General features: G+C 38.7%; 1 protein-coding gene and 1 pseudogene across 1 annotated transcript; one reads left to right on the forward strand and one right to left on the reverse strand.

The window, feature by feature from the left end:
• Window positions 1–4,384: 4,384 nt before the first annotated feature.
• Window positions 4,385–5,405, reverse strand: LOC140600375 (inorganic pyrophosphatase 2, mitochondrial-like). The gene is given in 2 exon segments (XM_072768628.1): window positions 4,385–4,978; window positions 4,980–5,405. Coding segments are annotated over 2 exon segments (912 nt in total). The 5' UTR covers window positions 5,391–5,405; the 3' UTR covers window positions 4,385–4,477.
• Window positions 5,406–6,176: 771 nt separating this feature from the next.
• LOC140642219 (trafficking protein particle complex subunit 2-like) lies at window positions 6,177–6,579 on the forward strand (annotated as a pseudogene).
• The last annotated feature ends 6,824 nt before the right edge of the window (window positions 6,580–13,403 follow it).

A 13,403-nucleotide genomic window follows, 5' to 3' on the forward strand; every position in this document is an offset into this window, starting at 1 on the left:
AGCATGCAACCCTTTTAAGACTTTTTTCCACCTAGTGTAATTCCCTTGAGATCTATTTAAGCTCTTGTTTTGTGTGTCAATAGTTTGTTTCCTTTTATCACTATGTAGAATTCCATGGTAAGGATTCAGAACATACATTGCTGAATCATTTGCTCATTAAAGGACATTTCGGTTGTTTCCAGTTTTGGGCTATTACAGGTAAGATTGCTATGAACAGTATCAGTTCCTTTTTGAAAGTCTGTTTTCACTTGTCTGGGGTAAAAGTTTAAGCATACAGTTGCTGTGTTGTGGGTAAGTGATGTTTAGTTTTACAAGGAATTCACAGACATATTTTCTAGACTGAGTGTTTCACTTTATATTTTGATCAGCAATGTCTGAAAGTACCAGTTTCTGTATTTTTACCAGCGTTTGATGTTATCGCTGTGTATTTAAGTCACTGAATAGTCTAACGGGTGTGTAGTGGTATCTAATTGTGATTTTAATTTGCACTCCCATAATGGCTAATGTTGTTGAATATCTTTTTCTGTGTATCTAATGGATATTCTAAGAATGACCTCCTAGAGGGGCACCTGGATGGCTCAGTGGTTGAGCCTTTGGCTCGGATCATGATCCTGGAGTCCCCGGCTTACCGCAGACAGCCTGCTTATGTCTGCCTATGTCTCTACCTCTCTCTGTGACTCTCATGAATAAATAAATAAAATATTTTTTTTAAAAAGGGCTTAGTATAGTACATGGCAGAAATGAGTTGCTTAGTAGTCAATTACTGTTCCTACTAAGATGGAGACTTTATTATTGTCTTTAGAGCTTTATTTAGACCTTCGACTGCTCTTAACCTTAACACTAGTGGACTAGTGTTCATTTTCAAGAACAGTGTTATGCTAAAACATGCTTAATGATCTCATTCCATGCTTCCTAAATGAGTAATAGATTGTACTTATAAGTTGTACAAAGTTGATACTAGCAAATCCCTAGTAGACCCTTTTCCCTGAGGGCCTCAAAATTTACAAAACTGTCTATAATGCTTAACAAAGCCTTTTTCTACATTATTATGATCATCAGACCAACTCAACAACAGAAAGTCTGTAATTTTAAGCAGAGTAAAGAGCAATCATTCATCCTTAAAAACACCCAAACAGGTTTGAACACGTCCGTTTCTCTGGCACCTTCACATTCCAAGATAAAATCTCATCCAGATATTCAAAAGAAACTCAAGTTCTCTGCACTGTGTGTTAAATGAAGGCGCCATGTTACCAAAATTATGTGATAGGCCTCCAATATGAGTTAATCTACTTTAGTATAATTAGGTTTCTTTGCTACCGGAGATGACCAGTCTGTTACTGGTAGCAACAGTCTTCCAGGCACCAGCACATTGCATTTGTAATTTATAGGGAATTCATTTCAAATGTACTGTGTCAGTTATGCACATTTATTTTTTTTTAAGATTTTATTTATTCATGAGAGACACAGAAAGAGAGAGAGAGAGAGGCAGACTCGATCCCGGGACTCCAGAATTACGCCCTGGGCTGAAGGCAGGCGCCCAACCACTGAGCCACCCAGGGATCCCCCAGTTATGCACATTTATCTGAACAAACATGAAGAAGTGATTGCACTTCATGGAAGGTTAATACAGGTCATAAGGGTGAAAATGTGGAATCTTATTCTGTTAATTGAGGATAAAAAGGAACAAGGGAAGGAGAATAAGGAAGGAACAAGTATATGAGGAACATACAGTGTTCACCCTACTTAGAATATCACCAGTGAAAAAATAAAAAGGAACATGAATTTCAGTGTTATAACTGTGTGTTATAAAATGATACTACCTTTTATAAATTGAAAGAGTAATGCATTTATTTGGGGGTAAAAAAGAAATGTATAAAGTGAGGAAAGTGGAGAATGTGGGGCCAGGATCACCAAGCTAAGTCTTCTTAAAGTGAAGACTAGAATCCAGGCCTTCTAATTCAGGCCTCCCACTAGATTCTATATTTGGTGATAGAACTATATTCAGTATTCCATCACCTTAGGCTGCTCTCCTTTAAAATAAGGGGGCGGTAACAAATCTGAAGGTAGTCATGGGCGTCTGAGGCCTTTGAGGGATATTTTCAATTTCCTGCAAAAGAACAGTGATACTGTTATTTCATAACAGCGATACTGATTATTTCAGGGTGTGCCAGTAACTGGGACACATGTCAGCCAGTCACCTGTGCATGCTGAGCACGGAGAGTATGTGCTCTGTCTGGCAACAACTCAGAGCAACAGCCCAAATTAAGTAGCCATGTGTATGCGGTGGGATCTTCCTGCTGGGAAGGTTGGAAACCACTGGGTTAAGATCTCTACACTGTCTTAGCAGTGACAGGGAGAGTTCACTCCCTGCGGAGTCCTCTTGCTGTCTACACCTTATCTGAGAGTCAGTCCGCAGCAGATGAGTTGGAGTTTGAAGAGGGTTTACAGCTTCATCTGGGAGTTGCAGGTGAAGATCTCCGGTAGATTCATGAAGACCATAACCCAGACAGGAAGTAACCCCATGCAGTAGAAGAAATGATCTTAAGCCTCCAGGCCAGTGGAAGAGGCAGGGCCCCAGGATTAGTCTTCCTAGGTTCTATTTTCATGTCTGTAAAGTCACATTTTTTAAATTTCGACTTGTTTGTTAAGCTTCAGGGCCTGAAACAGCTTGTGACAAAAGCTCCATGCTGTTCCTCACACTGCTGTTGGGGGATTTGGCCATGCAACATATCCCTTTTTAATCTTTCATTAGAGATTTAAATTTATCACTGCCTCCGCAAGCTTCATGTTTCTTCTTTTCAGTAGCAAGCTATTCCATCAGATTTTAATCACGGTGTCAAACTAACTGCATATCTAATTTAGGCTAAACATACATAAATTCCAAATTTAATCAAATTTTATGCATTTTATCTAGATAATTCAAATGATTCTTAAATTAAAACTTCTGCTGTTCTGATCATTTGCTTTTCTTTTGGTGATGACAGATCACTCCGAGGTCAGGAGCTTACATGTTGATGTTGGATACTATTGTCAGGCACATTTTTTCCCCCTAAGTTGCGTGCAAAGTGAACCTCAAACCTACTTAGTTATTTTAATGAAACTGAAGCCTTATGAAAAAGTCATCTGGTAATAGTCAAAATCTGAGTGGAATGACAGCCTCAGGAAACAACAAGAATGAGTGAATCTTACAACATGATGTTGAGCAAATGAGACAAAAAATATATATTGGGATGCCTGGGTGGCTCAGCGGTTGAGCATCTGCCTTCAGCTCAGGGTGTGATCCCAAGGTTCTGGGATCGAGTCCCACATCCAGCTCCCTACAGGGAGACTGCTTCTCCCTCTGCCTGTGTCTCTGCCTCTCCCACTGTGTTTCTTGTGAATAAATATATAAAATCTTTTTTTAAAAAAGAATATATATCATAATGATTCCATTTATTTGAAGTAAAAAATTGGCAACATTCATCTTTGTTGTCAGAAACTGGGTAATATTTTTTCCTTTGATGTGGAGAAGTAGGCCAGGGATGGAGAGGAGGTGTAGGGGCATCTCTAGGGTGCTTGTAATATCATACTTTTTTTTTTTTTTAAACAGAGAGAGAGCACACAAGCAGGGGGCATTGTAGACCGAGGGAGAGGGAGAAGAAGTCTCCCCCTGAAGGAGGGAACCTGATGTGGGGCTCCATCCCAGGACCCCTGGGATCATGGCCTGAGCTGAAGGCAGATGCTTAACTGATTGTGTCACCCAGGCATCCCTAATATTGTGCTTCTTGAACTCAATGTGGTTACATAGCTGTGTTCACTTAGTGAAAATGTCTTGAGTGTTAAAAGTGTCATTTGTGCACCTTTTTCATGTGTATTACACCTTAATAAAATTTATTTTAAATTATATATATTTTTAAACATTAATTTTTTAATTACATGGGAAATATATGAAAACATCCCCTGTGTTTTAAAAAAAAACTGGAATATTTTAGTTAAGGTAAGTCCTTTTAGATCCCTTTCAAATTTTGTACTGTCCTAAGAGGTTATCAGTTTATCTTTTAACATATATTTACATATCTAAGTGAGAGCATAGAAAATATATACTATTGTATGTATATTTTAAAATCTGTGTTCTTTTTTAAACTATCTGGATTAATAATAGACTTTGCATTGTTTCAATAATGCAGGATATCTATACTATCTTTCGCTAAAAAACTTCTAATAATCTTCACTAAAATTAAATATCATTTTTTAATATGCCCCACAGACACAAGCTTTATTATACATATTATATTGGATATATGTTTACTTTTATTATTTTCTTAAATATCAGTCTTTATTTACATATTGTGTATCTCAAAAAAGGCTGGAAAAACAATGAAGTTTCAACAGGAAATCAGGAAATCCTCATAGATCTGCCTGTGCTAGCAGGTGGAGGAAAGGGAGTCGTGGAGTCCTTGGAGATTGGAGTCTTGATAGCCAAACTTCAAATGTTCCGTCACTTGCCAAGGAAGTGCCACATTTGATCTTCTGTATTATTTTCTTGATTCGGTGAAGATGACACCAGTTCAACTATTGATCTTGCTTCCTCTTGAGTGCAATGGAAAGGGCTGTCAGATATATGCACATTTGTGCACTTTATAGCTCCTCCATCACACTTCTTCATAAGCAATGCTTTCCAGCATTCATGAGTAGATTTAATAACATCAAGAGCAAAAGCCTTGTTTTTGAATTCTGCATTAAAAGCAAACTGGTTTTCTGGTTTTCCTTCTGGCAACTTATAAAATCTAAACCAGTTAAGCGTAGCTTCCAAGTAACCTGGTTTGTACTTCTTAACATCATCAATATCATGAAACTTTGAGGCTTCAGGATCATTCACATTGATAGCAATTATTTTCCAATCTGTTTCACCCTGATCAATAAGAGCCAAAATTCCAAGGATCTTCACAGGAATAACCTCTCCACAAGAAGGAACCTTTGAGCCTATTTCGCAAACATCACATAGGATCATTATCTCCACAGCAGTCTGTACTCTTATCTTTTCGATGGGGATCTTCCCAAGTCTGTGGGAGGGCACCGTAATTCCAAATATAACCCTTGTGAGGGAAGATACTCGCCACGTACTGTAGCTTGCCATCCTTTCTATCTTGTTTAATGGGATTCAAAGGCTCCTTTGTGGCAATCTCCATTTTAGCATTTGTCCACCGAGGTACTTCTACAACCATATTAAACAAATTCTCATACTCATCATTTCTTGCTCTCTTTGTAGGAATGCCATTTTCCACTGTTGAGTCCACCTTCAGAGGAATATCATGAAAGGGGGAAATGTAGTGACCAGCTACATTCTTGAAGAAGAGGTGGTAACTGGGGGAGCGGGGCTGGCTGTGCTCCTCTGTGCAGTAGGAAGCCATGGCGCGGTGTGGGCCAGGCCCTGTGCGCCCAATAGGTGTTTACTTTTATATGTTATTTATGCAATATTCATTTTTATTATAGTATATATCTTTGATGCAACTTGTAATAAAATTTATGTAATAGAAGAGTTCTTGTGTACCTGTCAGCAAACCTCAAGGACGGAAAACTAAACTTGGAAGTAGAAGCCTGTAAGAATCAACAGTAAGTAGCTGAGTTGAGGTAACAACATATATAATCAAGTTGTAAAAGTTTGTAAACGTGCTGCTAACGAGATTATGTTAGGGTGTTGTCCATATTGCCATATTGTATGTAGAAGCCTAAGGAAGCTACCAAATCCAGGGTTAAAATTTAATTTAAACAAGATACACTAGGATCTTGCAATTTATGTTGCATACGGTAATAAAGCCTTGATAAAAAGAGACCAAAAAAGTTAAAAATCAGGGACACTTGTGTGGCTCAGTGGTTGAGCATCTGCCTTTGGCTCAGGATGTGATCCTGGGGTCTTGGGATCGAGTCCCACACTGGGCTCCCTGCAGGGAGCCTGCTTCTCCCTCTGCCTGTGTCTCTGCCTCTCTCTGTGTCTCTCATGAACAAATAAATAAAATCTTTTTTTTTAAGTAAGAAATCAGCCATTGTTTATTTAGCACTGGGTATTCCACCTACACTCCACACACACACACACACACACACACACACACACACACACACACAGGTTAGAAAGTCAAATGTTTTTCAGGGAGTTCCAACAGAGGTTGCCCACACAGGTCTGTGGTGGGAACTGACTCCCACCATCTGGCAACCATAATAATCCAGTTTTTGAAATGGAGTTTTTGCCAGTTGGAAAAGCAGAATCCAAAGATGATCATCGTCTTCTGAACCAAATGCATAGCACACACTGCTCTCAACCTCATAGATGAGAACATGCGGCTGTCCAACCACATGTACTTGAAAACTGTGGAAAAATTCAATGAGTGGTTTGTTTCAGCATTTGTTATTGCAAGTCATATGAGTTTTATTATGCTTCATGACATAAGGCAAGAAGATGAAATAAAGAAGTTCTTTACTGATGTCTATGATTTATACATAAAGTTTACAATGAATCCATTTTATGAACCTGATTCTCCTATTTGATCAAGCGCATTTGACAGAAAAGTGCAGTTTCTTGGGAAGAAACACCTTGTAAGTTGAATGTAGAAAATTTTGGAAATAAACCATGTTGCTACGATGGGGGGATTCTCAGGAATGTGTACATTGTAAGTAACATGATTAAATAGCCTTGAAAAGTTTAGGGAAAAAGTCAAGGGATGCCTGGGTGGCTCAGTTAAAGTGGCTGACACTTAATCTCAGCTCAGGTCATGACCTCAGCGTTAATAGATGGAGCCTCTTGATGGGCTCTGAGCCCAGAGGAGTCTGCCTGAGATTCTCTCTCTCCCTCTTTCTCTGCCCTTCCCCCAGCTTGAGTGCACACACTCTCTCTCTCTGAAATAAATAAATCAAAAAAAAAAAAAAAAGTCAAATGGTTTTACAAAGCTTATAGTGTTGAACATGGAGTATTGGCCTTATCCTCTCTACTCTCAACTTCCACTTTGCCAAGACAACTACCTTCAACTTAGTTGTTTCTTCTGATACTTAATTCCTTGTTCTGATACTTAACTCCTCTCCAACACACACACACTTCTCTTCCCCTCATCCTCCTAGCATCCAAATATCATAATATTTGATTAGACCATTATTTAGTATTTACACTCATACTGAGCCATGTAGTATACATAATAACATTTCTTTTGTATTACAATTTAAATTTTTTCCCTGGATTTAATCATTGTCTTATTTTTCCTCTCTTTAAGAAGTAATCACTAGTTTTTCACCAAACTCTCCACTAGAAGTACCTACATACAGCTCACAAAGCCATTTATTTCTTTATTTGCTTGTTTGTTTGTTTGTTTATGAATGAGAGAGAGAGAGAGTGAGTGCACAAGTGGGAGGGAGGGACAGAAGGAAGGGGAGAGGGAGAAGCAAACTCCTTGATGAGCAGGGAGCCCTACACAGGGCCGGATCCCAAGTCCCTGGGATTGTGACCTGAGCCTAAGGCACATACTTAGCTGACTAAGCCACCCAAGCATCCGTCAAAGTTTTAAAATATATCGGATAATCTAGTATGTATGTGTATATGGGGGCTGGGCTAGAGATTGATTTCCCTCCTGAAGTACTCTGTTCTGATTCAGACTCTAGAGTGATGCACAGCAGATTCCTTGGGATTTTTGTTGTATCATCAGTCATGGAATTCTTATTTCCTTCTGTTGTACTGAATCCCTGGTCTTCTACTTCTCGTGATTTCATATTTCTTGAATAACTGCTCCATTTTCCAGGGATACATCCTTTAGTAACTTTCTAAGAAATGGAGTATTGTCTACAAAATTGTTTCTCCGTTCTTGGAAATAATCTTGTATTATTTCCCAAATTCTTTCCTTTTGCTTTCTATTCTCTCTGTAAATTCTATTATTTTGATATTAAATATCCTGGCCTGGGGTGCCTGGGTGGCTCAGTTCATTAAGCATCTAACTTCGGCTCCGGTCATGATCTCAGGGTCCTGGGATGGAGCCACACATTGGGCTCCATGCTCAGCAGGGAGTCTGCTTCTCCCTCTCCCTCTGTCCCTCCCCGCACTCAAGCATACACATGTGCATACTCACACACACTCACGATCTCTCTTTCTCTCTCTCTCCCTCCCTCAAATAAACAAAATCTCAAAAAAAAAAAAAAAAAAGTCCTGGCCTGGTCCTCTAATTTAATATTTTTCCATTTTATTATCTTTCCACTCTACTTTCCGGAAAGTGTCTCAACCTGTATGTTCCAACATTTCTGTTGAATTTTTTCTCCTGTCATATTTAAAATTTTCTTATCCCTTTGAAGATACAAAGATATTAATTATAATGATTTTTAAAAGTTCTCTTCTGCTTCCTACATTGCCACTGTTTTGGTTTTTGTCTTAGGTGTTAGAGATTGTCCTCAAGTGTTGATGATCTTAGGCTGTCCAATGATATTTAGGAGAGAAAGATTGAAAAACTGATGGGAAGCCGTGTGTTGGGCACTGAGTCTTGGTGCCTGATGGATTTTATTGTAGTAAGATCTACCAAGCTTTGTCTATTTTTGTTAGGGGAACCCCAGCTGTCAGTATCTATAGGAAAACTGATAACCAGTTTATTAGCAGTTCAGTAGGAAGGAGGATGGGTGTCTCACTGTTTTGGATGTAAATTTCCCATTAATCTCCCTGTAGTCCCCAACTGTGCCCGTGCCTGACAACAGAGTCCCTTTGGGCTTTACCTCACTCTAGAGAAAAGCCACTCCATCCATGACAGAAGGGATGGAATGGGGAGCAGGCTGCAAGGGCCGAAGGAGGATATTTAGGAATCCAACTAATTTTTAAACCATTTTTAATCAATTCCCTTTTTGATTTCTGCCTCAAGAAGCTTCTTTTCCCCATCCTAACCTCAGGCATTAAGTTTTAAGCTTTCTAAGGTATGTTTGTTTATTTGTTTGTTTATAATTTTAAATATTTTATTTATTTATGAGAGACACAGAAAGAGAGAGGCAGAGACATAAGCAGAGAGAGAAGCAGGCTCCATGCAGGGAGCCCGACGTGGGACTCGATCCCAGAACTCCAGGATCATGCCCTGAGCCGAAGGCAGGGTGCTGAGCCACCCAGGGATCCCTCTAAGGTATGTTTAATAACTGCCATTCCTCCATCTGCTATCCAGCTTACAAATATATGTTGATCAACTTACCAACCTCATTTCTTTCTCTCTTTTGTTCATTTGTTCATTCCCTTTTTTGGCTTCAGGGAGTCTTTGTACTTGCAGTTCTCTTCACCTGTAAAGTGAACGGCTTTAGCTTTTATCCTGAAAGATTAAAAAAAGGGGGGGCTTTATTGAGTTATAATACACATACCATACAATTCACTTATGTAAAATATATACGACTCTATATGTCAATTATGTCTCAATAAACTATAAAAAGTAAGTAAATACTGCAATAGGGTTGTGCAACCATTACCACAAGTAATTTAAGAACATTTTGTAGGGGGATCCCTGGATGGTTCAGCGATTGGGCTTCTGCCTTCGGCCCAGGGCGTAGTCCTGGAGTCCCGGGGTCAAGTCCCACATCGGGCTTCCTGCATGGAGCCTGCTTCTCCCTCTGCCTGTGTCTCTGCCTCTGTGTGTGTGTGTGTCTCTCATGAATAAATAAATAAAATCTTTAAAAAAAGAACATTTTGTAAAAAAAAATTAAAATTAAAAATAAATAAAATTTTTTAAAAAGAGAACATTTTGTTATCCCAAAAAGAAGCAGTCATTCCTCATTTCTTTGTCCCTCCCCCACAACCCACCAACCTAGTCATGGACAACCATAATCTACTTTCCGTTTCTACAAATCTGCCATTTTGGATACTTTTATAAATAAAATAACAAATTATAGATGGAATTGTAACTGGCTTCTTTCACTTAGCATAATGTTTTCAAGGTTCATCCATGTAATAACACGTGGCAATACTACACTCCTCTTTATGACTAAACAACATTCTGTTATGTTACGTTATATGGACGTACTACATTTTGTTTATCCACTCATTGGTTGATGGACATTTGGGCTGTGTCCATTTTTTGGCTATCATGACTAATGCTGCTATGAACATTTATGTACAAGTTTTTGTATGTGCATATTTCATTTATCTGGTATATACCCAGGAGTGGAATTGCTGGGTCATATGTTAACTGTGTTTATCCTTTTGAGGAACTTCCAGACTGCTTTGTAAAGCAGTACCATTTTACATTCCCACCCACACCTTTTATATTCCCACCACCAATAGATAAGGATTCCAATTTCTCCACATCTTTGTCAACACTTGTTATTATCTGTCATTTTGATTATAACCATCCTAGTGAGTGTGAAGTGAAACTTCATTGTGGTTTTTTTTTTTTTTTCATTGTGGTTTTGATTTCTATTTACCTGGTGGTTTGTTTGATGCTAATCATGCTAAGCTTCTCTTCATGAGCTTATTGGCCATTTTGTACATCTTCTTTGGATAAATGTCTATTTATTTTTTTTTTTTTTTTTATTTATTTTTATTGGTGTTCAATTTACTAACATACAGAATAACACCCAGTGCCCGTCACCCATTCACTCCCACCCCCCGCCCTCCTCCCCTTCTACCACCCCTAGTTCGTTTCCCAGAGTTAGCAGTCTTTACGTTCTGTCTCCCTTTCTGATATTTCCCACACATTTCTTCTCCCTTCCCTTATTTTCCCTTTCACTATTATTTATATTCCCCAAATGAATGAGAACATATAATGTTTGTCCTTCTCCGACTGACTTACTTCACTCAGCATAATACCCTCCAGTTCCATCCACGTTGAAGCAAATGGTGGGTATTTGTCATTTCTAATAGCTGAGTAATATTCCATTGTATACATAAACCACATCTTCTTGATCCATTCATCTTTCGTTGGACACCGAGGCTCCTTCCACAGTTTGGCTATCGTGGCCATTGCTGCTAGAAACATCGGGGTGCAGGTGTCCCGGCGTTTCATTGCATTTGTATCTTTGGGGTAAATCCCCAACAGTGCAATTGCTGGGTCGTAGGGCAGGTCTATTTTTAACTGTTTGAGGAACCTCCACACAGTTTTCCAGAGTGGCTGCACCAGTTCACAGTCGATAAATGTCTATTTAAAACATCTTCCTATTTTCAGATTGGTTTAGTTCTTTTTTCATTATTGAATTTTAAAGTTTCTTTATATATGCTAGATACACATTTCTTATCAGATATATCATTTGCAGGTATTTTCTCCCATTCTGTGAGTTGTCTTTTCACTCACTCGATGGTATCTTTTGTAGCACAAATGTTTTTAATTTTTATTAAATTCAATTTATCTATTTCTTCTTCTGTGCTTTTGTTATCACATCTAAGAAACCATTGCCTAATTCAAGGTTATGAAGATTTACTCCCTATTTTTTTTTTTTTAAGATTTATTTGTGTGAGAGACAGTGAGCAGAAGTGGGAGGAACAGAGGGAGAGATCTCAAGCCAACTTTTCACTAGACACAGAGCCAATGCAGGGCTCGATCTCATGACCATGGGAGCATGACCTGAGCCAAAACCAACAGTTGGATGGTTAACCAACTGCATCACCTAGACATCCCTACCCCCTATATATATTTAAGAGTTTCATAATTTTACCTCTTAAATTTATATTTTTGACCTATTAAGTTAATTTTTCTAAATGGTGAAATGAGGGGAGGGAATATGAACCTTTTGAATGAGGAATATCACAACTAAAATGCCAACTAAAACTATAGCTTATACACACTAAGTGCCTATGAGATTTGTTTTTTGATTTTAAAAACAATTTAATTAATCTAGTTTTAAAACTATAATTCTTCTATTGGAAAGCAACTGTAGTGGCTAATTAAGGTCAAAACCTATTAGCTTTGGAAATGAGAAATGATGGGTCAGGCAAACTGTACTTTATTGTTTTCTGATCCACTGAGGCAACAATCATTGAAGACTGTTTTAACAATTTAGTGACAAACTCATGGGGAACTCTGTAATGTATCATTTGATAAAACCAAAATCCACTGAATAATCTTAACATCACTAACTGTGGGACATCCACACATTGTGTTTCTTCAAATGTGATGCAATAGGAAGTACATATAATTGCCTATGAAATACTTTTACTGGGACGCCTGGGTAGCTCAGTCAGTTGAGCATCCGACTCTTGATTTTGGCTCAGATCATGATTTCTGGGTTGTGAGATCAAGCCCCGCTTAGGGCTTCACACTCAACACAGAGTCTGCTTGAGATTCTCTCTCTCCCTCTCTGTCTGCCCCTCTCCCTGCTCCTGCTCTCCCTCTAAAATAAATGAATGAATGAATGAATGAAGTCAGGAAATCAGATAGTAAAGCATTTAGTTTATTAACTTTCATAATATTTATTCCCTTCCCCAAGAGAGATATGGAATCATAAATCACAGATCCCTACATTTGTGTATGTGTGTGTATCCGTGTATAACAATTGTACTCTTTCTAGGCTAGATCTAATTCAAGACAATAGGACTACTTATAGTATTGCAAGACTTTTGCTTGGTTCTGATATCAATACAATGCTAATTTTGTATTATCAAAAGCAAAGAATATCCATGTAACACAACCTGTCTATAGTATCATCAAATGCCATAACAACGTGATGTATTTAACCAACCACAAGAAAGCAATCAAATGGGACACCTGGGTGGCTCAGCAGTTGGGTGCCTGCCTTCGGCCCAGGATGTAATCCCAGAGTTCTGAGACTGAGTCCCACATCAGGCTCTCTTCATGGAGCCTGCCTCTCTCTGCTTGTGTCTCTACCTCTCTCTCTGTGTGTCTCTCATGAATAAGTAAATAAAATATTAAAAAAAAAAAAGAAAGCAATCATACAAATCCAGAACATGGAACATTTCTATAGCCAAATGACCTGGACTCTTCAAAGAGTTAACATCATGAAAAAAAAGTGGGAAGACTTTTCTAGACTTACTCTAGATTAAGAGATCAAAGAGATGTAGCAAGGGGTGTTGGGGTGTCTCAGTCAGTTGAGCATCAACTCTTGGTTTCAGCTTAGGTCATGATCTCATGGGAGCCCACCTGAAGCTCCATGCTTAGTGGGGAGTCTCTCCTTTTGTGCCCCATCCCCAGTTGCATGTACAAGTGCATGCGCTCTCTAATTTTTTTTAAAGATTTTATTTATTCATGAGAAACACGGAGAGGAGAGAGAGAGAGAGGCAGAGACACAGGCAGAGGGAGAAGCAGGCTTCATGTAGGAAGCCCAATGTGGGACTCGATCCCAGGACTCCAGGATTACACCCTGGGCTGAAGGAAGCGCTAAACCGCTGAGCCACCCAGGCTGCCCTGTGCTCTCTAATAAATAAATAGATATTTAAAAGAGAGAGAGAGATAACAAACACAATATATGAACCCTGATTG

This window comes from Canis lupus, chromosome 11 (genome assembly GCF_048164855.1).
Source record: "Canis lupus baileyi chromosome 11, mCanLup2.hap1, whole genome shotgun sequence".
NCBI classification, from domain to species: Eukaryota; Metazoa; Chordata; class Mammalia; order Carnivora; family Canidae; genus Canis; species Canis lupus.